Raw genomic sequence first — 27,006 nt, 5'->3', positions numbered from 1 at the left:
TTGTATTTCTTCAATGAAGAAAGAACAATTATACGTAAGCTTTATTCTTTAAAGCACATCTCATCAACTCTAGGAAAGTCAATTCTAACTAAACACGTTGTGGGAGATATGGTTCAGTCTCCCCCCTTAGCACCGTTATCCTACTGCCTGAACACCGAAGTCTTCCAAATATTAAGGTTTGAAAAGCCACATCTATAGTATAGCTTGAACCAATTAAAAATAAAGAAATCATCTTTGCTTCAACCAAAAACCAAATAGAAAAATCCATAAATCAGTTCATGAAATAAGTTGGAAATTAGACTCACACACTTTCCATTGTTAAATAGGACAGCTTTCAAATTACAAACAAAGGACAAATTATTCAAAACAGAATACTAGATCTCCTCTCTAAGCAGCTTTCCTCCTTACCTATATTTTCTCTACAGAAGCAGTTAAGCAAAACAATGACAGCTAAACCGAGCAAATAGGAAGAAGTTACATTCTTTAATGTCTTGACATTATCTACATATACACATCAGCAGTTGAAAACCATGAGCTATTTTACAGTTAAGCTCAGCTTGAAATTATATTTTAGGTCTTCTTTAGTATTTTGTCACACCTGTTCATTTCCCTTCAGAATATTGAACTTGCAAAGAGGACAAGTTGCATTCATCTTTAGCCATTTCACTATACATGTAGAATGGAAATGATGGTTACATGGAAGAACATGAAGTTCTGCTCCATCCTCATAAGAAGATATGCATATACAACATTCCTGAAAAGGAAAAAGAAATTTGATTAATTACTTTCATAAATCTTTTGAATGTTATTATGGCAATGTACAAATTATATATTTTTGCTTTTTGAACAACCATAAATTCACACAAAGAACTCATGAAACTACAGCATGAATCTTTATATGCAGTGACCAAAATAGAAGTTAAAGGAACCATCTCGCAGAATTGATTAACTACTTTTAAGGCTGAAAGGTTAATTCAGTCGAGTAAAACATACTGCATCATCGGGTGAAAGTATTCGTTCATTCACTGAGTAACCATTGATGGTCTCCACAGGAATCATTGATCCACCTCCCTTACTAGGTGTTTCTTCATTGCTTATCATTTGAAATCTGAATTTCGGAAGTACACTGAGGTCCGATTCCGATGCACCCTCCTATAGTCTCATCAAATGAGGCAATGAGATTGAAAGCCAACAAATATTTGAATGTCAAGATTTATAATTAAACAAAAGAGAAACACGTACCTGTCCTGCAACAGCATAGAGAATAGCAATAATACAGGGTAAACAACAACAGAGGGCAATTCCAATCAAGCATGCCAAGACAACACAAAAGATGGCAAAGAAGACATCAAATGCAAGAAAGACAACAGCCAACCTGTACATACAAATCCAAAGAAAAAGAGATTGAATATCAAAATAATTGCCTAATTCATCATGCAATCAACCAATTTTTTGTTAACAAAATAAAAGCAATATAACAAACAAAATTAATTAAAAAAAAGTCCTTTGTAATGACTTTTTTTAAAGAAAGATTATTTATCATTTTCTTTGGTCTATATTTAGCGTTTTAAATATTAGGGACTATTTTCACAAAAACAATAGAGGTATTCAATTGATTTCTCATATATTAGGATAGACTAAGTCATTGGATAAGAAAATAAAAGGCCATAACTTTATGCATTAATAAAATAAACATATTCTTCAATAAATAAAAAATAGGAGAGTTTCTTTTGAAAACTTTTGAATGACAAATCAAGTAATACCTCTTTTTGCAGGAAAAATATTCTCATACATGTATGTACATTATTAATGCAAGAGAAAATATTGTTTTTATGCATGTTGTGTCAATTCAATTAAAGGGTTAAAAAGTTAAATTAAAAGCATTATTCTTGAAATTCAGTTTAAATAAAGCCTTACTTACCAGTACAAACGTGGAGCATCTTGCAGAAGAACATCACCACCAGAGACAACCCAGTAAAAGCCCACCATCCACCAAAGTAACGAAACCATGGTATTCAATGATGTGCATCGTTTTGTGAATCTGGAGATAATCAAAATCAGTATACCTAGTCAAGCAAATATAACAAAGTATATAATAATAAACCAAACAACATGATGAAAATCAATATAGCAACAAATGCCCTCATACAGTAAAAGACATTTAATTTTCTTTTCCCACAGTGAATAATCCAACAGTTAGTCATCACATTACATAAATTGAAACACAGCTTCTATACCAAAATATCAGTAGAAGGATTCCATTGCCTAAAATCTTAATGACACTTGTAATCCTTTCAACACAAGAAGTCAAATGCCACTTTTATTAATCATATATACAGACCATGATCCATAATAATACCATAATGGTTTCATCCATACATCATCTATAACTACAACATTCTAGTATCATCTAAGTCAAATTAACTTTTGAAGCAACTAAAGCTAGCAAGAACTTGGTTCACATATCAGGATAGAAAAGTAGAGGGATTCCTTACGTATTCAAATTAGCAACATGCCTTAGTATTCCCCTTTAGGAACAATAAAGATTTCACAATATCCAGTTGGTCATAGGCTCCAATCTGGACAGCCTCTTTGATATGCAATAAGGCTGCCTACAATTACCCTCCCTCGTACCTTCGCTACCCAATAAGCCTCTCGCACCAAGGTGATACAATAGTTCTTTAGCAAGTTTAGGTATGTTGTGTCACAAGAACTTACCAAGGTCAAGACAAACCTAACATCGACAAAGATGCATACATACATATATACATATAGATAGAAAGATGCATACATACATACATATAGATAGAAAGATGCATACATACATACATATAGATAGAAAGATGCATACATACATACATACATACATATAGATAGAAAGATATTCACCGGCACTGTCCTCAACAGCAAGATTCAAACTCGCTTCTAATAGGATATGAGTCCTATTCTAACTAATTGGACCAGCCTTGGTAGCCATAATTGCGTATACGTACAGATATAACTGTTAATTGAAATATCGCAAAACTATTCATAATTGCATTGAGTCTAACATCTAGAAAACCTATGGTACTATACACAAACTATTAATCTAAACCCATGAAAACCAAAAACTAACAAATTAGCGTGTTTATAATTGAAATTCAGCTATTGAATTGAAAGGAAACTGAACGCACCCAGTGGAAAAGTAACTCTCGGAGGATCCAACATCCTCCTCGTCGCTGTCGTTGACGTCATCGTAATCGAGGTGGCCGCCGGACTCTTCGTCCCGGGGCACGTCGCTCCTCCTCCGGTACTCGAGCCACACCAGCGCAACGTGGACGAGGCACTGCAGCGCGTAGCCGCAGATCCACCACCGGATCGGCATGTTGGGCTTCTCCTTGACAGTGCAGGCGAGCATCACCACCGAGACCACCACGAAGGCCATGTTCCACGTCACGTCGAGCGCCACCACTGGCTTCGAGTACGTCCAGTCGGCGCGGCGCTCCTCGAGCTCACGGGCCGCAGTCTCCCGGACGACGGCGGAGTGGCCGCGGCGGCCGAGGAGGAGCGCGAGGACAGGGAGACGGGCCGCGGCGGCATCGGGTCGCGGGAGAAGGAGCGGCGCGTGGGGCTGAGGGGCGGCGTTTGGCGATGACATGATGATTGATGGCTAGAGAGAGAAACGCATGACTGAAAGTTGAAACGACAAAGCGAAAACGGGTAATACAGAGGGTTTTCTTGTTCTTGTTGTTCAAGTATTTTAGTTGACCTTGAATTTTCTATGATTATGCTATTGGTTTGGTGGTTCAAAAAATAAATTTGTTTGACATGTTTATGTTTTTATGTTTACGTGGATCCCTTGACACTTCATAAAACACTATCAATTTTGTTATGCCTCTTTTATTTCTTCCTAATTTGATTAGGTTTAAATTTTAAGCAAGTCTACACTCTCTACCTAAAATTAAAATTCATTGAATAAAAGTAATCGTGTAATTATTTAATTAACATGATTATCCATTTTCCGAATAAATAAATAAAATGTTAAAGTTATGATTTATGAGGTTCAGACACTCTTCTTGATGTGTCATGTCGGATAGACATATCGGACACCAATGCTAATTTCTAATTCAAAAAATATTTATTGGATTTCTAATAATTTCAATACACTGTTCTAACACAATTTTAAACACGAAAAATACATTAATTTTTTAAAAACTAAAATTTATTATATAAATTTTTGTTATGATTAAAAAAAAAAAAGTAAAAAATTGATATTTTGAAACATTTTTATATAATTTATAGTAGTATATATTTTAGCGATTCTAGTATGTTTTCAATATATTATAAATGCTAAATTCACAAATATTAGTTCAATACACAATATTAAAAATGATAAAATATGTTTATAAAACATTCAGTTAATTAACGAAATTTTGTAGTTAGGTGTGAATTTTAAGAACGTGAAATAATATTCTTTAAGTTTGTTTATAATTTATACAGGGTTTTTAATAAACTGGTCTATGGGTGAAGTCAAATAATAATCCAAAATTATAAAATTATTAATTTAAAAAAATAACTTTGACTTATTCATATAAGATGTATCAAACTAATGTATACTAAACTAAAAGCTATCACTTTAAATGAAACTTGTTTTTTTTTTTGTTAATCGTGTAACTTGTTTATTTAAAATGTTGCACTTTGAAGTTTATCAACTTACGGGTTAAGCCTATGAGAAATCAGTTATTATTATGATATAAGAAATCAGTTATCATGATTGGTGCTTTAAATTTTTTGTATTTATAAAATTTTAAACATAATGTCTATTTTTTTTATCTATGTATTGCTAATTCTTTGTTTTATAAAGAAAAAAGTTGGTGATTTTAAGTTTTCGTTAATTGAATAAGGAGATATATGCACCACGAGCATTTGTCTCTTATGTTATAGTAGAGAGATTACAAGCATAAGCAATAGTGTTGTGAAAATGAATTTTTACTATTTTTTTTTGTTGAGTTTTTGGTAAATTTAGGTATGTTATTTGTAAAATAAATTTTAAAAAAATCTTCTAATTTTGAAAGTTATGTTTGATGATATGATTATGTTTTTATATCTTTCGGTGTGTATGTTGTGTTGTTGTTCTCTGATTATTCTCAAATATAGACTTATTTGATTGTGTTGTTTTTTGAATTAGTAGCTTTTGTTAGAAGGTTAAAATGTTTAAATTTTATCTTATTTTTCTTCTTATTTCTTATATAAGAATTTAGTCACCTATTTATATCTATTTATTTATCGCTGATAAAAAATATTATCTATAGGTTTAACAAATTGAGTTTGTGTGAGTTGTATATAATTATAGGTTTTAAGAATAAGTCAATTATAGTTTATAAAAAATACAAAGTAAATTATAAATATTTTAACAAGTAAAACAAGAAACACAATGTTAATCGGTTCCAGTTGCATCAATCAAAACGTGTAGATATTAAAATTAAGTCTATCAACGTCAAAAACAAATTCTAATTAAGTTTATAATTTTCAAAATTCACTGGAATTAACATACTTTAGAATAGAAGAAAATGTTACAATAACATAAATTTTTATAAATTAAGTGTAGCATATAACTCATGCTGTTACACTAGTTATATAAAATATACTCAACCTCAAGTTCTTTTATCAACATTTTACTTTTTTTACTTTTTTCTAAAGTGGAGAATGAATATGACCATGATCCAAAAAAAAAAAGTGTGTAGTATAAGAAAATTCCCGCAATTACATACATTTTAATCTAAAATAAAATTATTAAATTAAAAAAATATTTTTCAAGAAATATACATAATATTTTTTAAAATATTGTACGGTTTGTATTTACAATTTTGAGTTCGGTATCATACTACTCAATGTTCATGGATAATTTTACTTTTACTAACTTCTTCTACACCAATGGTTACTATCAAAATATCTTAATTTATTTTTATAAAAAAAATAAGCCTATACTCTATTTTATAATAGAAAGATTAATATTTATTCATTTATTTCATCCTTACAAACATGCTAATATTAGTACTAACACTATATAAATCTAACTCTTGAAGCAACTATTTAGAACTTTTAAAGTTTTTTATAAGATTTGTCGTAAAACTCGTTCTTGAACTTGATTAATCACTTTTTCTGTTCAAAATCAGTGAATGTCCTATATCTATTAGTGATAAAAATATTTTATAATATATAATAATTATAAATCTTATTTTATATGCTGAGTCTATAAAGTTGAATTAAAGTTAAATTTAATTTTTAAATTTATCAAAATAATAAAATCTATTATAAGGAGAATTTTTTCTCCTTATCAAATTATTATTATCGTTATCAAATTATTTTGTCACACACGGCTTAATAAATGTTTAAATAACATCATATATATATATTATAATGACAAAATATATTTAAATATTAAATTAATTGATTGAGTAATAAAAGTGTCACTCTTTTAAGATCGGATTTTGAATGAAAAATTAAAGTTTTAGTCCTTGTACAATTGCATATATCAACTGAAATTTATTTATTTTTTAGAAATTAAACTAAAGAAATATGTACTATTTTTAGGTTACAGTTTGTATCGTTAAAACCTATAGAGATTAAAATCGAAGCTTTTTTCAAAACAGGAGCTGATTTTTAAATTGATTTTCACTGTACTGGCTAAATAATTAATTAATAATTAATTAATAATATACCCTAAAATTATTTGTTTATTTTTTGATTTTGCATTGGTCAGAAAACGAAAGTGTTTGCCCGCCACTATCAATTTACGAAAGCCTCCCCAAAACCCTACATTTTTCTCACTCCTCTCTTCTCTTCTCTTCTCTTCACTGCAAAAACTTTTTCTTTTCCGCCAATTTTCAATTTTCATTTTCCGTTTGATTCTCGGAAAAGCCACAAACGAAAGAGGGTTTTGAATTTCATTCCCAAATTCAGATTAAGCTTCTACCGAATGATGTCGTGGGAAGATGAGATTGTGATGCGCGATGTCACGAATGCGGGGCTTGTTGTCAGCGATCGCATTGGTCGCGAAGTTTCCTCTCAGCTCGACCTCGAAGAAGCTCTAGAAGCTTCCAGATACACCAGCCACCCTTATTCCACTCACCCCCGAGAGGTATCTTCCCAAAATTTTAGGGCTCGTAATTGTTTTTCTCGTTGTTGGGTCTCTCTGATTGGTCTTTCGTTTATCCATTTTTTTTCGTTAAAATTGAGCTATTAGGCTTAGGAATCCCCAGTGTGAGCATACCCAGAATAATGTACGGGAGGGGGAGGGCTAAATTCAACATTTATTAATGTAGACATGTGAAGCAAGCCTTATGAACTGCTTTATTTTCGCTTCACATGAAAAAGTCATATTTATTTGGAAATGGTTAAATACGAGGGATAGGTTTTACATTATTCAGTGCCCAATACCTCCTAGTAAGAAGGGCACGGTAAATTGGAGAAAAGAAGAAAGGCAAGTTGCACTAAACTTCCCCCTGAGCTTTCGCCCAACTTTCTATTGATACCCTTCCCTTTATTTGCTCCCTATATTAACCCCTCTAGCTGTTTGAAAAACAGTATACTAATGCCTTTTATACATTATACCTACCCTCCTTGCTGAAAAACAGCATACCGTGTGTACCCTTGTGAGTGACTTTGCAGTAAATGTTAAAAAAAGTAGGGGAATCATGTGCAATCTCAAGAAACCTTAGGGAGAATTAGTGTAATTTCTGAAAAATTAATAAATGGATAACTGGTTTTAGAATGAAATGGCTATTTGATATTTGGAGATATTATAGAGGAGAGGAATATTAAAATGACAATATGGATTTGGATGTGGTCAAGGTTTTAAATTGCAGTTATGGTTGTGGTTTGTTGCGTTTCTTGATATTGCCGTAGACAAATGTGGCTGATGCTGCCATAACTGTAGTTGTGTTGTGGTTGACCCTTAAAAACCATGATGTTATGGTCATGGACTGTTTTTAAGATTGTGGGTATGTTTGTTAGCATATTTAATGAACTGATGGTTCATTTAGTCTTTCCATCTAATGATGTTATTTAATGTCATTTCAGTGGCCCCCTTCCGTTGAGGTAGTGAATACCTGGGAGTTGCCTCCTGTGCTCATCGAAAGATACAATGCAGCTGGTGGGGAAGGAACTGCTTTTTGTGGAATATTTCCAGAAATACGGAGGGCATGGGCGTCTGTGGACAATTCATTGTTTCTTTGGCGTTTTGACAAGTGGTAAGTTCCATGTGGATGAGTAAGAAAGTTATAATTTAGATAAGAGATTAGACATTTGCTTAACTCATTTTTGGAATGATAGCTGTCTTTTTAGATTTTCTTGGTATGTAGTTGCTTCCTACCTTTTTTATTTGGCAGACATTGAAGCAATGGAAGGAATTCATATTTATTAGAGATCTATTCCCTCTGACCATATTAAAAAAATGTTATTTTCCCTTTTTTATTTATTTCACCTTTTCAATGCTTTACATCTATGACATTGCATGGAGTATTATTAAAAATGATGGTCCTCTTCAATAGTTTACTGGGACAACATAGACAAAGCTTTTCGAAAAGATTTGTGGGTGCTAAATGTATAAAGATAAACTTTGTATGCATTTATTTTCTTGAAGTTTCTGTTTATGCTAGATTTTTTTGAAGTACAGCAACTGTTCTATAGTTATTTTGACTGTGAAACTGTTAATGTACAAAAAATTGGTAAGGGATGATCGCAGGGGAAATAGATGTTTGTTTAGTTGTTACTTATTCTAAAAAAATTAGAGCTATTTACTAGAAGTCATATACATGTGATGGATTACTTCTAACATAACATTGTTACTTCCATAGGGATGGCCAATGTCCTGAATTTAGTGGGGAGGAGCAAGCCATTTGTGCAGTTGGTCTTGCAAAATCAAAACCTGGTGTTTTTGTTGAAGCCATCCAATATCTTTTAGTTTTGGCAACACCTGTTGAGGTAGTATAACCATTTTATATTTTATTGATTTTCCCAGGACTTGTGGACTCAAATATTGTACTCAAGAACTAGTTCTTTATGTTTTTTGCCTAAACGATGTCCTGTGTGCTGTTTTTTCTGATCAAATACTGTTCATTTTGTTTTTTCCTTGTAGTACAGTATCTTCTTCCCTTTCTGAATCATTTAATTAAATGTTTCTGAATTGTTGTTCAATTGTTTCAACATGGTTTTATGTGGTTCTCTCTCTGTGGGTGGTTTGAATAGTATCTTCTTGGTTTGCTGGTAGCCTGGTAACTGGTACAAAAGTTAGCTGCTTTCCTTAAACTTTTCCAGTAGCATTCATAAAGATCATAACAAGTTTGGTTAGCCTTCTGAATTATTTACCTCTTCTTTTCTATTCCAGTCCATGTTGCTAAGCAGTTGGAGAATTTGTATGGCTCAGTCAATAAGGTCTTTATATAATATTCTTTTATTCATGTTAAAGTTATTTGGTGGTCAAGTGCTTTTCTTCTTCAGGTTTGCTCAATAGAATTTTGATTTAGCCTCTATCAATCTAGATGTGCCTTCGTTTGAGCAAAAATGTAACTTCCTGAGCTTTAGGAAATTTTGGTTTTAAAGTTCTTTGGTTTGAGTGTCATGAGAATCTTGCCTTTGGTACAGTTTGTCAATAACAAAAGTGGTTATTTAATAGTTGAAATTTGCATTGTGTGCTTGTTGTTTTACAACTTGCATGATAAAGTTGTTAATTTACTACCTATCACCATTTCTCAAAGGGTGGGTATGTATCCTGGAATCTTGTCACTATCACATGTGATTGGAACAAATCATGAAAAATTAAGCAGGATGCTGTCATTGGAGTAGTGTCTGAATTTGTCTTATTAAATATCAAGTCAAATGCAGTTTTTTCATTGTGTGTTATTTTTTTTCATTTTATGACAGTTCATTTTAGAAGATGTCCGTATAAATCTGTGTTGTGGTTTTGTTAGTTAGATATTCTATTTTTGCTGCTAAGTTTTTTAATACTGTATCAGTTTTCTGGGACCTGCTATAATCTTATTCTATAAAAGGGTTTTGTATGATAAGTTCCCTATGAATGATTTGCAGTATGTTCTTTCCAGAACTCCTTGTGGGAGAAGTATTGTTTCTTACCCCACTCTTTTTATTAGTTAATTTTAGTTGGAGTTTGTTGCTCTGGAGGAGCAGATGGCTCAGATCCGTTCGCAGAAGTTACATTGCAGCCTTTGCCAGAGCATACAATATCATCTGATGGGGTTACAATGACTTGTGTAGCATGTACTGACAAGGGTCGCATTTTTCTTGCTGGTCGGGATGGCCACATATATGAGGTTCTTTATTCAACTGGCTCTGGATGGCAAAAACGCTGCCGGAAAATCTGCATCACTGCTGGTTTTGGAAGTGTAATTTCGAGGTACTTTTTTTAGTAATTTTTTATCTACAAGTTATTGACATTCATGCTTGATTGCAAAATGATTTTTTACAATCATTGATTGTATATGCCATTTTCTAAACGGTATATAAAGTTACCTGATTTTTATAGCTAATAATGTCTTGTTAATTCCTTAGTAATTTAATATTACGTGTTATTTGCAGATGGGTTATACCAAATGTATTCAATTTTGGAGCTGTTGACGCCATCGTTGAAATGGTTTTCGACAGTGAGAGACAAATACTGTATGCACGGACTGAAGAGATGAAGATTCAAGTTTATGTTATAGGACCAAATGGTGACGGGCCGTTAAAGAAAGTAGCTGAAGAAAAAAATCTTGTCAATCAGAGGGATGCACATTATGGAGCTAGACAATCAACAGGATCAAGAGTCTCAAGTCGATCTCCAAAGCCATCTATTGTTTGCATCTCACCTTTATCTACACTTGAATCAAAGTGGCTACATCTTGTTGCTGTTTTATCAGATGGTAGAAGGATGTACCTATCTACCTCTCCTTCTAGTGGAAGCTTGACTGGATTTAACACCAATCATCACAAGCCTAGCTGTTTAAAGGTTGTCACTACAAGGCCTGCTCCTCCTTGGGGTGTTAGTGGAGGTCTAACATTTGGAGCAATGGCTCTTGGTGGTAGACCCCAGAATGAGGATCTCTCCCTGAAAATTGAGGCATCTTATTATTCTGCTGGAACTCTTATCCTATCTGATGCATCATCTTCGACCATGCCTTCACTTCTTGTTTTGAATAGGGATTCAAGCACACAGTCACTGCCATCAGGTAATTTAGGAACAGGTACCAGGAGTTCCCGGGCATTACGGGAGTCTGTATCTTCTTTACCAGTTGAAGGACGAATGCTTTCAGTGGCAGATGTGTTACCATTGCCAGATACTGCAGCTACTGTGCAGTCTCTATATTCAGAAATTGAATTTGGTGGTTATGAGAGCTCTATGGAATCATGTGAAAAGGTGTCTGGCAAACTCTGGGCTAGGGGAGATCTCTCAACCCAACATATACTGCCAAGAAGAAGGATTGTTGTCTTCAGCACCATGGGCATGATGGAAATTGCTTTTAACAGGCCACTGGACATTCTAAGGCGGCTATTGGAATCCAACACTCCTAGGTCAGTTTTAGAAGATTTCTTCAATCGTTTTGGTGCAGGTGAGGCTGCTGCAATGTGTTTAATGCTAGCTGCAAGAGTAGTGCATTCTGAAAACCTTATCAGCAACGTTATTGCTGAGAAAGCAGCTGAAGCTTTTGAGGACCCAAGAGTTGTTGGTATGCCACAACTTGAAGGTAGTAATGCATTATCAAACACAAGAAGTGCTGCTGGTGGATTTAGCATGGGCCAGGTTGTTCAGGAAGCTGAGCCTGTTTTTTCAGCTGCACATGAAGGGCTGTGTTTGTGTTCATCTAGATTACTTTTTCCCCTGTGGGAACTTCCTGTAATGGTTGTAAAAGGCAACTTAGGTCCTTCAGGTGCCCTAACTGAAAATGGGGTAGTTGTGTGCAGACTCTCTGTTGGGGCAATGCAAGTCCTTGAACAGAAACTCCGATCGTTGGAGAAATTCTTAAGATCAAGAAGGAACCAGAGGAGGGGACTTTACGGCTGTGTAGCAGGATTAGGAGATCTGAGCGGTTCCATTCTGTATGGTAATGGTTCGACACTAGGTGCTGGTGATCGCAATATGGTCAGAAACTTATTTGGTGCTTATTCCAGAAATATGGAGTCCAATGGTAACAGAACAACTAATAAAAGGCAAAGGTTGCCTTATAGTCCTGCTGAATTAGCTGCCATGGAGGTGGGCCTACTTATTTAAATGTTTGCATATGTGGTATGTTTTGTAAGTTGTTAGTTTAGTTTCTTCTCACTTGGGGTTGTTGTGCTACTACAGGTGAGAGCAATGGAGTGCATTAGGCAGTTGCTCCTTAGATCTGGCGAAGCCCTATTTTTGCTTCAACTTCTTTCACAGCATCATGTGACTCGATTAATTCATGGATTTGACTCTAGCCTTCAACAAACATTAGTTCAGTTGACATTTCATCAACTAGTTTGTTCTGAGGAGGGTGACCAACTTGCTACAAGACTTATATCTGCTCTCATGGAGGTAAAACCCTGTTTTGGGAGCCATGAAGGAGATCTCATCTACAAGAAGTTTACTCATTAATGGTGTTTTCATTATTTTTCTTAAATAAAGTTTTGTATCTTCTATAATAATTAGTTTCCTAAACTACATTCTCTACTCCAGTATTATACTGGTCCTGATGGCAGGGGGACTGTAGATGACATTAGTAGGAGACTGCGAGATGGCTGTCCAAGTTACTATAAGGAGTCTGATTACAAATTCTTCTTAGCCGTGGAAGCTCTGGAGAGAGCTGCTACGACTATAGATTCCGAAGATAAGGAGAATCTTGCGAGGGAAGCATTTAATTCGTTGAGTAAAGTTCCAGAATCTGTAGACTTACGAACTGTTTGCAAGCGTTTTGAGGATTTAAGGTATATCCTTTCTTTCTTGTGCTCTCCATTTTCATGGCCTATGGATTATTAAGCCTTTAATCTGACAGTCAGATTGTCTTGCCTGTTGCAGATTTTATGAAGCCGTAGTGCGCTTACCTCTTCAAAAGGCACAGGCTCTTGACCCTGCAGGTGATGCTTATAATGATGAAATTGATGCACCTGTCAGAGAACAAGCACTTGCTCGCCGTGAGCAGTGTTATGAGATAATTATCAATGCTTTGCGATCTCTGAAAGGTGACACCTTGCAGAAGGAATTTGGCTCTCCCATTAGATCAACTGTTTCACAATCTGCTCTTGATCCATCCTCAAGGAAGAAATATATATGTCAAATTGTTCAGCTGGGTGTCCAATCTCCTGACAGAATTTTCCATGAGTATCTTTACCAGGCTATGATTGATCTAGGTCTTGAAAATGAATTGCTAGAGTATGGGGGTCCTGACCTATTGCCATTTTTGCAAAGTGCTGGTCGTAAACCTATACATGAGGTTGTCTATTAGCTCTTTCTCCCCAATAACTAATTGATGACTGCTGTTTATTAGGTCAAAATGTTCAAATATTGTGTATTATAATTTTGGCTCTATATGTTTTGCCTGCATGCAATACTTCTCACATTATTTCTTTGAAATTTTAGTCTTTTGTTTTTCTGGATCTGCTAGGTTCGTGCTGTCACTGCGACAACTTCTCCAATGGGGCAATCGGGAGCACCAATGTCAACTAATCAAGTCAAGTACTATGAACTTCTGGCACGATATTATGTCTTGAAACGCCAACATATGCTTGCAGCTCATGCACTTCTTAGACTTGCTGAAAGGCGTTCTATTGATGGAGTTCCTACCCTCGAACAGAGGTTAATCAAATTCTTGCTTTCCTTGTCATTACTATCTCTTCTCTCGTTTCCTTTGAAACTTCCGAGTAGTTTGCCACTTTATTGCTGCAAACCTGGTTGAGATAGACAACCATACATAGAGTGAACCCTTACAGCATAGTTGTTCTCATATTGTGAATTCTAAGTCACTGAAATTTTATAGCCATTTATATCTCCTAGATGGATTTATTTTGCTCAACTTGCATTTAGCTTTACTGAAAGCTAAAGCTGACACTTGATCTAACCTTTGTATATAGAACATGGAAATTGATTCCTGATTCACTATTTGTTCTCAAGTGACTCTTGTTTCTTATGTGCTTGTGATGACTCAAATTCACAAACATGTCCATGACTGTACTAGCAAGATTCAGCATTTTACTTGTGTCAAATTGATATCCTTTTCCACTTAAGACCTCTACATCGCTCTCTGGAATCTACCAGGATTACTAAATTAGTTTTTATATGCTTGCATGGATATCTTATAGTTTTTAATTTGTACAATTCAGGTGTCAATACCTAAGTAATGCAGTGCTACAGGCCAAAAATGCAACTAATAGTGATGGGTTACTAGGTTCTGGTCGAAGTTCCATTGACAGTGGGTTCCTAGATTTGCTTGAAGGGAAGCTTGCAGTTCTCCGGTTCCAGATAAAAATCAAAGAAGAACTGGAGTCTATGGCTTCCAGGTCTGATGTTTTACCTAGCACATCAGGTTCTACCGAAAATGGTGTAATCCCTGAGGGTAGTTCTACTGATGTTGATATTGTAAATGCTACAAGAGAGAAGGCAAAAGAGCTAGCTTCAGATGTGAAGAGCATTACCCAGTTGTATAATGAATATGCTGTTCCCCTTGGGCTCTGGGAGGTACTTCCATTATCTTTTTTCGCTATTTATTGATTTGTTTTTATTTTATTTTGGGCTAGATTTGTGCAACTTTAGATTTTTCTCTTTTGCTTGTTCACATTATTTTTAATTTTGAACTCGAAGAATATCTCTAAGAGTTTGATATGAAAACTACTAGGTATAAGTACAAGTCTTTTTTGAGCTTTAGTGTCTAGATATTGATGGCAACCGAGATTCCATTGGTATAGGAAAGGGATCCTTGCCCAAGGAAGAAACAGCCCCTCTTTGAAGTATATTCCAGCAGAGGGCATGTGCTATAATATAATAACTGTTATGTTGATTGTTCATGGTAGGAGTTATGCGTTGTTTTGTGCTGGATGTTGTAGAAGTTAGGATCAGTTATTTATTAATATTAGTATGGATGGAGTAGTAGAGTAGTGATATGTTTGTAGAGATTCCTTGTAGCTTGGACAGAAAAATCTTCGCTGTAGGAGTATGACTCTGGGACAACAACTACCACAGTATTGTCTGTATTTTGTGTGCTTTAATAATGCTATTCATCAATCTATTAATTGGTGTTCTATCAATTATTCTGATCAAGTTGTTTGTAAGTGTTAATTTGTTGAAGTAGGGAAGCGAAGGACGTGTTATTATTTTTGAAGAAAGAAAAATAAAGGATTTGAGGTTCTCATTAAATTTAAGTTTTAAAATTCCTTTTCCACCTGCTATGTTCAAGTTCTAAAAGCAATGATGTTACGGGAACTAGTAACTTTATTCATTCCCGTTCATCTCCTTTTTCTTCCGATTATTTTTTTTAGCATAACCAAACTGTGAAATATACTTATGATTTCTTTTCTTTCCAATGATACAGAATTATATTCAGGGAAGTTGTGACCTTTTTTCTCTTTTCTCCTGCAAATCCTTTCTCTATTTTCAAACCAAAAAGCCATTACAGATTTTGTTGCATCTGCTACTATACTGCTGGGCGATTTTGTGGGTGTTGTTTTGTAGTATTTTTGTTGAAAAGGTTGTCCTAATATTGTGAAATTTCTTTATCAAAGCTCCTGTTAACAGTTTTTCATTTCCTGCTTTTCCTTTAGATATGCCTGGAGATGCTGTACTTTGCCAATTATTCTGGTGACACCAACAGCAGCATTGTCAGAGAGACGTGGGCTAGACTTATTGATCAAGCTATATCAAGAGGGGGCATTGCTGAAGCTTGCTCAGTACTAAAAAGGGTTGGGCCCCGCCTTTATCCTGGTGATGGAGCTGTTTTACCCCTTGACATTATTTGTCTTCACCTAGAGAAGGCTGGACTGGTACATCTGCCTATTTACTAATTGATTTTTACTGTAAATGCTACTTGAGTACCTCTGTATATATACTCTCTTGAACACCTATCAGTTCTGTCAGGCAGGATTTGGTTGAATTATCTTATATACGAATTCATGTCTTTCTGTAGGAGAGGTTGAATTCAGGGGTCGAAGCTGTTGGAGATGAAGATGTTGCAAGAGCCCTTGTTTCTGCTTGTAAGGGTGCAGCTGAACCTGTATTGAATGCATATGACCAATTGTTATCGAATGGAGCTATTTTGCCATCCCCTAGTGTTAGATTACGTATGTTGAGATCGGTTCTAGTAGTACTTCGAGAGTGGGCAATGTCTGTATATTCTCAAAGGATCGGTAGCAGTGTTGCTGGGCATTCCTCTCTAATACTAGGTGGAGGATTCTCATCGGAACGTGCTGTCGCCAGCCAAGGAATTCGGGACAAGATCACAAGTGCTGCAAACAGGTTCTCTTCTTTACACTTTCATGTATTCATATTTTTGTTATCTGATTTCTCAAATCTTCATTGTATAGATGCATTGTTTATGTGCAGTTGAAGTTGTGATCTGATTGAGTTTTCCACATGATACAGGTATATGACTGAGGTGCGGAGGTTAGCCCTTCCACAGAACCAAACAGAACACGTCTACCGAGGTTTCAGAGAACTTGAAGAATCGTTTATAAGCCAACATTCATTTGATCGATTTTGATGTTTGTTGCAATATATAGTGTTGTATCAATTGTTCTTATCATATAATTATTTTCAAATAAGAAGATTATAATTTTTCACATGGGATGTCATCATGTGATTCTTTTTAATACAATCTCGTGTATCAATTAGAAATATCATCAGCTGCATTTAAGCTTTAAACGTTTCATAATTCTAACTGTTTCATGAGAATACTTTTCACCAACAAACAAAAATTAGGTATTTTTAACCATGATTCCGCGTATGAAATTTTTGTTACTAAGCGACACCTTTTCTTTCTAAACTAAAACACAGTATAAATAAAATAAAAAAGAAGGAATATTTTAATAGAAAATCAAATACAACAAATTATTCTATTTTTTTAAGAAAAATCTCTAAATAAAATATTTCAAAAACTTAAGAATTTGGTCTTTACAAATAAAGTTAAAGAGATAAAGACAGAAATAACAAAATCAAACCCTCAAAAAAGAAGAATTTGTAGACGTGAAGGCCACAACACGCTTCAAAGAAAATGGAAAATAATATATATATATATATATATGTATATTATATTTATATGTATGTATGTATATTATATTTATATGTATGTATATTATCCAATACTATTTGGGTAAACTAGTATAACATTAGTTGGTTTAATTAATAATTTAAGTTATGACATGAATTTGAGTTGAAATTTATTTGATTTGTATAATATTATTTTTCATAAATAAATATTTTGTCATGCTTCTACATAATATGGGCTCTTTTCTTATATGACAAGAGATGTTACTCAAAATAAAATAAAATAGTGAAAAAACTTTGTAATAGCAAATAGAAATTCTCCTTGCACCATATCACTTCTAACTTCTAACACGAAAAATTAACAATTTTGTCCTTAACATTCTGGTTATTCATGTCCATAACATAAATAATACATTTCTGGATCTGTTCATTCGAAATTGATAAGTGACTTTCAGTCACCATGCGTAATCTTATCAAGACACTCAACAATGATTTTCGGATGTCAAGATCTGAAAGCCCTTTTTTATCTTTTGAATGCGAATATATTAAATCTACACCGAATGCTTTTGAATATCTACCACTTTCCGGACATCGATATCCAACAACATCTTTGCACCCCACCACAACAAACACCTCCATCACCTCCACTCAAAACGCTTCCACCACAGCAAACAAGCTTCTCTGCAATAAAAAATAAAAAATTTAAAAAAATAACAAGGATAGTTTAAGATTTAAAAAAATATATTGGGTGTAGATTAAAATAGATCAATTAGTCATAAAAAGATATTAATTACAATAAAGTCGAATTTATAGTGTTGATATTCAAAAAATACCTTTGATCATGACACATAAGAAACATGATTGGCCACGAATCGAGGACGTTTATGTAACATCCTCGTTCTCTTTCAACTTTCAGCTTCAGTTGTTACAGATAAATAAAAAAAATAAAGAAAATTGAAGTTCCTCTCTAAAAAATAACGCGTTTAATTATTATTACTATATTATTGATATTATGCTTTCAATTTTGTAAAATAGGAAAATTAAGAAAAACATTTTCAAAAAATATTTGGTATTAATTTAGCCTGAAAGATGTAATTATGATTCTGGTGACCAGAGAAATAAAGTTTTACTGTATGGCAATACGTTTGTAAGAAAAAAAAAAGGTTTAGGTAAAGTTAGTTAAAAATGTGAAGAACAGAACACTAAAGAATTTTTATAATACAAGACTCTTATATTCAAGACAATTTTGTGAATTGGATATTTTTTATTGAAAATACAAACATTTTTAATATTAATATATTTATCAATGAGTAAATATATATATATATATATATTATTATTTTTTTATAATGAAAATATTCTTATCGTTTTAGAATTATAGATTATTATTATAATTAATAATAATAAAATTGTTATTATTATTATTATTATGAGAAGGATCTTAAAGAAAGAGTCGACAGAACTTTCGACCATTTAAAATTGGGAAAAAAATTAGGTCCCGTTTTCAATTTCTTCTCGTTTCAATTCACGAATTTGATCAGATCTGATTCATCCCAATTCCATTTTTCCAATTGAAGTCGCTTTACACGTCACTCGTTATCCCGTTATCCCGAAAAAAAGAAAATTGAATTTCCGATTTGGTTTGTGATCCCCAAAAAGAAAGAAAGGGGGAAATCTACAAGAGGGAAACAGCAAAATGTTTCGCTTTGAGCAGGAGAAGATCCGAAAACGAATTTGATTCGTAAAGTTGTTTTCTTTTCAGCAATCTAAGAGTTCCCAGCTTGGTGGGTGTTGCCATGGCCGACGCTCTCTCGCTGATTCCGGCAGCCGTGCTTCGCAACCTTGCTGACAAGCTCTACGAGAAGCGTAAAAATGCTGCTCTTGATGTTTGTCCTCTGCGCCCTTTTCACTGTTCTTGGTTTAATTTCTGCAACTAGCACAATTTGGGGTTTTAGGGTTTTGGGTGTTGATTATGTGTGTGTGGTTGTGTAGATTGAGGGGATAGTGAAGCAGCTAGCTACTGCTGGGGATCATGATAAAATAACGGCTGTTATCAATTTGTTGACTACGGAATTTACTTATTCACCACAAGCCAATCACCGGAAGGTATTTTTTGTTTTTGGGAAATTTTGTTGATTTGGTTTACTTTTCAATATATTGGTCATTTTTTGTGCTGGTTAGATTTATTTTTCCTAAAAAAATCAATGAAGGGAGGATTGATAGGATTAGCAGCTGCAACTGTTGGGTTGACTTCTGAAGCAGCTCAGCATCTTGAGGTACCCATTTTTGAATTTTTGTTTTATTCATCCTGCTTGGTTTGTTTGTCTGTCTTGGCTTACAATTTCAACTCTTTTCTCTGGGGCAGTCATTCCAAATTCATTCCAGTAGTATTTAATAATGTTATATCAGTTTCGTAATTCATGCTTGTTGCAAATGGAATTATAATAGGTGCAGTCTTAAGTTGTCAACTTTCTGGTCAAGGAACACCCGAAAGAAAAATGTTAAACTCTGAGGGATTAAACTGTTAAATGTTGAGATTTAGTCAGCTAAATCATGTCCAACTGTTAATGTATTCAGATGAGCGTTGCAAAATTGATTTCGGTTAAAATTGATTTTGGTTAAAATTTATTTGAAGTAATGTGTTTTATGTTTGGATGTTTTTATTATAAAATCAAGTTAATAGTAAAACTTTTAGTGTAAATTTTTATTCAATGTAAAATCTACCTAAAATTGTTTCAAGTTAGAACCAAACATTTGAAAATTAATCTAAAATCACGTGGTATTATAATGCGATTGAGGATCTAACGTGAAACAAACACGCAGTTAATAGAGATGTATTCTTTTGGAATGAATTTATTAGAAAATGCATTAATGTTGGCCCAATTTAAACTTATAATAAGTGTTTTTGAGATAAGAACTTTTTAAAACAATCACTTATTTAAGAATCAGATAGGATCTACTTATCCAAATAAGCAGAAAACTATTTATTTTTAAAATAAGCAGATTAGGCAAACAAATAAAAAAGAGAAATCTGCTTATTTTATGAAATAAACACATTTAAAAAAATAAGCACGAATAAACCAGCTCATTATCCATTACTTTGTTGTTGATCTTATTTTATCATGACTGTTCACTTATAATTATTGTACCTGACAGCAAATTGTGCCCCCTGTGTTAAATTCTTTCTCTGACCAAGATAGCAGAGTTCGCTATTATGCTTGCGAAGCACTTTATAACATTGCCAAGGTGAGAATTTGATTGTGCTGACAATTGTACATGTCAACCTGATCATATACTATACTCTAATGTGCGTCTTTTTAATTTTATGTCAGGTTGTGAGAGGGGATTTTATTATTTTCTTCAATCAGATCTTTGATGCGCTATGCAAACTTTCAGCAGACTCAGATGCTAACGTACAGAGTGCTGCTCACCTCTTAGATAGGCTTGTGAAGGTATGTTTTTCTTGAAGTCCAATCAAGCGTTTGTGTTCCTTTGTTTATGTGCAATGGCTAACATATGCTGAATAGGATTGATCTAACAATGATTTATAGCTGTTACCTTTAGGTGAACTTATGATTTAACTAATCTAAATATTGGTTTATTGGAACAGGATATTGTGACTGAAAGTGATCAGTTCAGGTGCACCATTCTCTCGAGTCTCTTTATTATATGTTTCTCTGTATTTAGTGTTTTAAGTTTTTAAGAGACTTAGGCAAACAAATATCTGAATGTAACTCTTTGAACAAGGCTTCGATAGGCGAGAGGTGTAAACACCGAAAGGTGTGAAGCAATCTTGTATTAACGAAGCAACTTTCACTTTTCATCACCTAAATGAAATATTGAAAGTCAATCTATTCCACCTCACTTGAACTTACACTGCCTCATTCCCTTCCTTTTTCTTTTTTGATCTTTAGTATCGAAGAATTTATACCACTGTTGAGGGAGCGCATGAATGTTTTGAATCCATATGTCCGTCAGTTTTTGGTAGGATGGATTACTGTATTGGACAGTGTCCCAGATATTGACATGCTGGGATTTCTTCCTGATTTTCTTGATGGTATGCGTATTATTTGAAGAATGGTCATTTTCTTTCTCAACATCCTGTACAAAATGAAAGTCTGCCACCTAATCATCTATAAACATCTCAGGCTTGTTTAATATGTTGAGTGATTCAAGTCATGAAATTCGTCAACAAGCTGATTCAGCTCTTTCAGAGTTTCTTCAAGAGATTAAAAACTCCCCAGTAAGGCTCCTGTTTATTTTGCTTGAGTTGTAATGCTTTTAGCACTTTTCAAAGTCTAATTCTTCTTTTAAGAAATTGCTTTCCCCCGTTATCTGTTCAGAGGAATGTATACTAGCCATCATCTCCTTTCTATGGTTTTCCTGTTTGACTTTTACATCATTCAATTCCCTTGAATTGTTATCTGTATGAGTAAAATTTATTGCAGCCATCACCCACTTTTATATCTTTCCTATAATCCTTCTTTTTGGGTTGATATACCTATTAGCTAGCAGTTAGTTGTGTTGATTAACTGAGCTTTACCTCATTTTCAACTACTCCTTTGACACAAAATGCAAAGTTTTTTGTTCATTTGTCATTTTCTGACTCGAGCAGTGCTACTCTTGAAGTCTGTAGATTATGGTCGCATGGCTGAAATCCTGGTACAGAGGGCTGGTTCTCCGGATGAATTTACTAGGTTAACAGCTATCACATGGGTAAGTGGTATTGCTATTCTTTGACTTGAGAGTAAATTATTTACTCTTGTAATACTTTATGCTTGCGGTTGACGTCTCAAAGCTAATAATTCTTATGTCAAAAGCAACATTATTAGTTACTTGTGTTCGTTTGTATTTTATTTATATTTACATTTACATAACTTCTGTATCCTCAATTTAACAGATAAATGAGTTTGTCAAGCTTGGTGGAGACCAGCTTGTTCCATACTATGCTGACATTCTTGGAGCCATTTTGCCTTGTATATCAGATAAAGAAGATAAAATCAGAGTTGTAAGTTTTTGAGCTTTTTTTCTTTCCTCATCTATTGTTTTGTTTCTGTTTTCCATCTTTTTAATGACATTGCTTCCTTCCATGTAAAATAATAAATTTGAAATTATCTATGGTTTATGTGTAAGGTTGCTCGTGAAACCAATGAAGAGCTACGTGCCCTCAAAGCGGATCCAGCTGAAGCGTTTGATGTAGGAGCAATCCTCTCCATTGCCAGGAGGTGTAGTTTTCTTACCTGGGTGGTTCGGCCACTGTAGATCCTATTGAGAAATGATGAGGGTCCTTTCTATTTAGCCAACTACTCTATTTTGCACTGATTATTTTTTATAATGATTTTTACTGAGCAGGCAATTATCTAGTGAATCGGAGGGTACTCGAATTGAAGCTTTGCACTGGATGTCAACCCTCTTAATCAAATATCGTAACGAGGTGACTTGATTGCTATTTTTTGTTTATGTGAAATGCTCTGTAATGGCTTTTGTGTGATCTCCTTCGTGTCTAAAACAGGTTTTGCAATATCTGAATGACATATTTGACACCCTGCTCAAAGCACTTTCAGATCCATCTGATCAGGTATTTTAGTTATCCAGATATGATTTTTTATCTCTTTCATCAATTAATTTATTTCTCAAAATCTTTGTGAAAATGTGGTTTTATTAGTGACTTGTCTTATGGATAAGCTATAGTATTATTTGATAAAACCATATGGATAAGTTGCTGTCTTCATCATTTTTTCTTGAAGTGCTCTCATATTCATTCACTGCTTCCTCCATATGTAATAAAAATAGCTTTGAAAAAATAAGTGCCAAGTGGCTCCAGGCCTCTGCATTAACTCTTGTTTATGTAGGTTGTGTGCATCAAATTTACTTTGTGCCATCCTTTAGAATTTGTTGTACTGCGTGGATGAAGTTTGGAGTTTGAATAAATTTACAGGTCAAAACATGACCATATCTGGTAATCAGATTCTATGCAAAAAGAGTGGAATTTTTTATGCCATTCTTGCTTGATGTTTTTATATTTAATTTTCTTGTTTATAATGATTTCCTATTCTCCCCCAGATGTACCTCGTTTTCATTTGTTACAGTAATGTTTTTTATTTCTCTGGAAAAAATGGAGTATTTGTTGTGGCTTTGTTATAAGCATTTCTGTTATTCTACCCGCTAGTGGACTTGTCATATATACCTTTTTGACTCCTGATTCTTGACTACAGAATAATAAACAATTTTTTTTAAGTTTCTCCTATCCTTAATTGTACTATTGTTCACTTTGTGCACATCAAAACTTGAACTGTCAGTGATTTGTTCAGTTTTTAATTGAATAGGTTGTTCTTCTTGTTCTTGATGTTCATGCATGCATAGCAAAAGATCCTCAGCATTTTCGGCAACTTGTTGTTTTCTTGATGCACAATTTCCGGGTAGACAATTCCCTTTTGGAGAAGTAAGCAGCTGATTTCCTCCATCCAATATATTCTTTATTTATATGTTTTTCTTTCATTCTGTTTTTTTATTAATTTTAATTTGTTACAATGTAGACGTGGTGCTTTGATAATTCGACGGCTCTGTGTACTTTTGAATGCTGAGAGAGTCTACCGTGAACTTTCCACTATACTAGAAGGGGAGTCTGACCTGGATTTTGCTTCAATTATGGTCCAGGTGGGTTGACAATTTCCAACTCATGTTATGATTCTACAATTTACTATCTTGCAAGTCCTTCATGATGGGGACTATAATATTTATTTTGACTCTTGTCCTTAACTGGCTTTCATCTTCTTGTCCTTCCCTCAAATTTACAGGCTTTGAATTTGATATTACTCACATCATCGGAACTATCCGAGATTCGATATCTTTTGAAGCAATCACTGGTTGATCCTGCTGGGAAGGATTTATATGTTTCTTTGTATGCCTCGTGGTGTCATTCTCCAATGGCAATTATAAGTCTCTGCTTATTAGCTCAGGTAAATATGTGTATGTGTATATATTCATGTATGTATAGATTGGTTAGTATTACTATTAGTTTTATGTTTTAGCTCACATTTTTGCATTCAGACACATTGACATTCTTAAACAATGCAACTTGTGGATAATAGATAGCTTAGCTTTTGTTTGGATCATGCGCCCCCTTTTTTGAAATATGAATTGTCTTCCTCGACAGGCTTACCAACATGCGAGTTCTGTGATCCAGTCTCTGGTTGAAGAGGATGTTAATGTCAAATTCTTAGTCCAGCTTGATAAATTGATTCGCTTGCTGGAAACTCCTATATTTGCTTATCTAAGATTGCAGGTGCTTAATTCAATCCCTTACACATACCTACGTTCTTGATTTAGAACATGTATTTTGCATTTATTTTCTTTTTCTTTGCTAAAATGGTATTTTAATTTGTATGTCCTGTTACAACTTTCATTTATCTTGCCTCATATTAACGTTTTCTGACTTCCTCTTAAGGATGTAACCCACATTTCAGATGCAGTCATTTATCCACCCCCTCCCTAAATCTTATTTTGTGTTATTCATCTTGCTTCTTATAGTTCAGACATCCTTTGGTTGGTGTTTCTTTTTCGTTGAAAGGGAAAAATAATATGGAGAAATGTATGATTATGTTACAATTCGAATAGCTGGTTGCTACTATTTTTGGTGGCTCTCAGTTTCTTTAACGATGAAATCACACTATGTTGTTCCCAACCAAGTCTCACTTCCTACCAAGAATATTCTCTATCCTCATAATAGTTTTTATCCTTCTTTTGTTGTATATCAGATAAATCCCCTTTGTATCAATGCTGTGATGGATGGTTACATTTTTAATCGTTTCTCTTAAGTATCTGAATTATAATTTCATTTTACAGCTTCTCGAACCTGGAAGATATCCATGGCTGTTTAAAGCATTGTATGGTCTTCTGATGTTGCTTCCTCAGGTCTGTGTGTAACTTGAACAATTTCTTTTTCCTTTTTTAATAAATCTTGCAATCCACATCCCTTATGCCCTGTGGAATGTGTTCAAACATCCTAAATTTTTGAATGTGTAAATACAAAATTTTGATGATACAAATGGGTTTGCTGTTCATGTTAACACCTCATTTTATGTTATCATGCAGCAAAGTGCTGCCTTCAAGATTCTCAAAACTCGCTTAAAAGCCGTGCCATCGTATTCCTTCAACGGTGAGCAATTGAAAAAAACATCCTCAGGGAATCCCTATCATTTTCTCCAAAACATGTCTGGTGGATCTCAAATCAGTGAGGATGGTGACATGACTTTGGATCGTGGGAACTCACTCAATGGGATAAATTTTTCTGCAAGGTTACAACAGTTTCAGCAAATGCAGCACCAACATCGTGTGCATTTGAAAATACAGACGTCCAAATACTCCTCCTCATCAAAGGTGGCTTACCTTATTCATTCTGCATGTTACTACTTTTAGACTCTCTTATTAAGAAGCTAAGACGAATTTTCTCTTTTTAAGTTAAAATTAACTTACACTACTAAAAAATCATTAATTAGAAACCAATATTAGAGACAAAAAATTATTAGTTTCTATATTGATTAAATTAGATACTATCTTAGAGACTTAAAAAAATTATTGGTATCTAAATTAATTTATATTATTGATAAATAGTTTCTAAATTGATATCTAATTAGCTACCTAAGTTAAACCTTAAACCAAACCAATTATTTAAATTCTAAAGTTGGTATCTTAGAAACCAATTTAGAAATCATTTATCAAGATTAGAAACTAATTTAGATACTAATAATTTTTTAGTCTCAAATAATATTTAATTTTGTGAATATAGCAACTAATACGGTTTTTTATTTAATGATTTTCTTGTAGTGTTATGGAAGCTGTGAGGTGTATACCTTGTTCATTTCACTTCATTGAATTCTGATTATGGAAAAATAAAAATTGATCTGATACCATTACTGTTTCTGTTTTAAGACTATTTTAACAAAAAGTTTGTTTGAAAATGCAGGAAGCACAGAGACATGAAGAGCCAAAGCGACCTCAGTTGAGTGAGGTTAATGTTGTTGCTCCTTCAAGATCATCTAAAAGAGCCCAGGGTAGCTAGAAAGAACACTGCTCATTGCCCATATTGAGTCAATCTTATTGTGCACTGATCCCAGTGTATGTGAACTTTGAATGGGATCGGGTATTGATTTGTAAAATTGTAAATCATAATAGCTCTTTCATTGTACTTATCATAGAAGGTTGGGGTGGTGAAAGATGGGTTTTGGAATCATCATGAATATAAAGCTTGGGCTTTGCTGGGCTATTCTTTTGACCTTGTAAACGAAGTGCATACCCACGTGGTTCTGTTGTTTTTGTTGAAAACCATGTGGGCTAGAGGGGTATTTTATTTAGAAAAATTGCTTTTTGTTCATCGTGTCATGTGCTGCCATATATATAATAATATAACAAAGAATTAGCTGCTTAGTTGTTTTTGTATTTCGTTTCATTTCATTATTTCTAGACAATGTGATTGCCTTAACAATTCGATGATATATGGACATAGAATAATTCATATGATTACCTTTTCCTTTTCAACAAGTCTATTTTCATACTTTTTAGCTTTCTTTTGCTTCTATAATAAAGCTCAAGTAACCACTAATTATAATTCTAACTGGAAAGTGAAATAGACTCATCATGGCCATAGTCTTGCATCTCTTTTAAGATTGAGGAACTTAGTTGAAGTTATGAATTTTGGGACACTTCTCTTAAATGACATGTTTGTGTTGGATACATGTATCCGACACCGATACTTGTTAGGACACGTATTAATAAAGTGTCCAATTAAAAAAATATTTGCTAGATTTTTGACAATTATAACA

At 33.9% G+C, this 27,006-nt stretch overlaps 3 protein-coding genes across 4 annotated transcripts; 2 read left to right on the top strand and 1 right to left on the bottom strand.

Annotated features, from left to right (window-relative positions):
* Positions 1 to 233: 233 nt before the first annotated feature.
* LOC137812959 (E3 ubiquitin protein ligase RIE1) lies at positions 234 to 3,809 on the bottom strand. Its single transcript, XM_068615220.2, has 5 exons — positions 3,174 to 3,809; positions 1,922 to 2,041; positions 1,243 to 1,375; positions 994 to 1,152; positions 234 to 754 (listed from the first exon to the last, which is right to left on the bottom strand). Exons 1-5 carry the CDS (start codon positions 3,635 to 3,637, stop codon positions 593 to 595), a joined length of 1,038 nt encoding a protein of 345 aa, XP_068471321.1. The 5' UTR covers positions 3,638 to 3,809; the 3' UTR covers positions 234 to 592.
* Positions 3,810 to 6,745: 2,936 nt separating this feature from the next.
* NUP155 (nucleoporin 155) lies at positions 6,746 to 16,761 on the top strand. The gene is made up of 13 exons (XM_068615218.2): positions 6,746 to 7,120; positions 8,062 to 8,231; positions 8,838 to 8,964; positions 10,131 to 10,393; positions 10,576 to 12,226; positions 12,320 to 12,532; positions 12,674 to 12,921; positions 13,013 to 13,427; positions 13,599 to 13,789; positions 14,314 to 14,668; positions 15,748 to 15,966; positions 16,110 to 16,438; positions 16,565 to 16,761. The coding sequence occupies exons 1-13, from the start codon at positions 6,959 to 6,961 to the stop codon at positions 16,680 to 16,682; spliced, it is 4,461 nt and encodes a 1,486-aa protein (XP_068471319.1). The 5' UTR covers positions 6,746 to 6,958; the 3' UTR covers positions 16,683 to 16,761.
* Positions 16,762 to 18,618: 1,857 nt separating this feature from the next.
* Positions 18,619 to 26,611, top strand: LOC137812957 (protein VAC14 homolog). Of its 2 annotated transcripts, none has more exons than XM_068615217.2 (20): positions 18,619 to 19,071; positions 19,178 to 19,291; positions 19,396 to 19,461; positions 20,342 to 20,431; positions 20,518 to 20,637; positions 20,796 to 20,824; positions 21,100 to 21,242; positions 21,334 to 21,428; positions 21,815 to 21,901; positions 22,086 to 22,193; positions 22,319 to 22,410; positions 22,538 to 22,619; positions 22,698 to 22,763; positions 23,512 to 23,627; positions 23,722 to 23,842; positions 23,983 to 24,144; positions 24,342 to 24,470; positions 25,031 to 25,099; positions 25,280 to 25,564; positions 26,151 to 26,611. In XM_068615217.2, exons 1-20 carry the CDS (start codon positions 18,982 to 18,984, stop codon positions 26,244 to 26,246), a joined length of 2,160 nt encoding a protein of 719 aa, XP_068471318.1. In that variant the 5' UTR covers positions 18,619 to 18,981; the 3' UTR covers positions 26,247 to 26,611. The 2 variants fall into 2 exon arrangements, with proteins under 2 accessions (XP_068471318.1, XP_090155363.1); XM_090299237.1 differs by having other exon boundaries at positions 18,638 to 19,071; positions 21,801 to 21,901.
* The last annotated feature ends 395 nt before the right edge of the window (positions 26,612 to 27,006 follow it).

This window comes from Phaseolus vulgaris, chromosome 2 (genome assembly GCF_051622355.1).
Source record: "Phaseolus vulgaris cultivar YP4 chromosome 2, ASM5162235v1, whole genome shotgun sequence".
Classification (NCBI taxonomy): Eukaryota; Viridiplantae; Streptophyta; class Magnoliopsida; order Fabales; family Fabaceae; genus Phaseolus; species Phaseolus vulgaris.
Note: the sequence above shows the minus strand (reverse complement) of the source record. Positions and strands in the feature narration are given on the sequence as shown.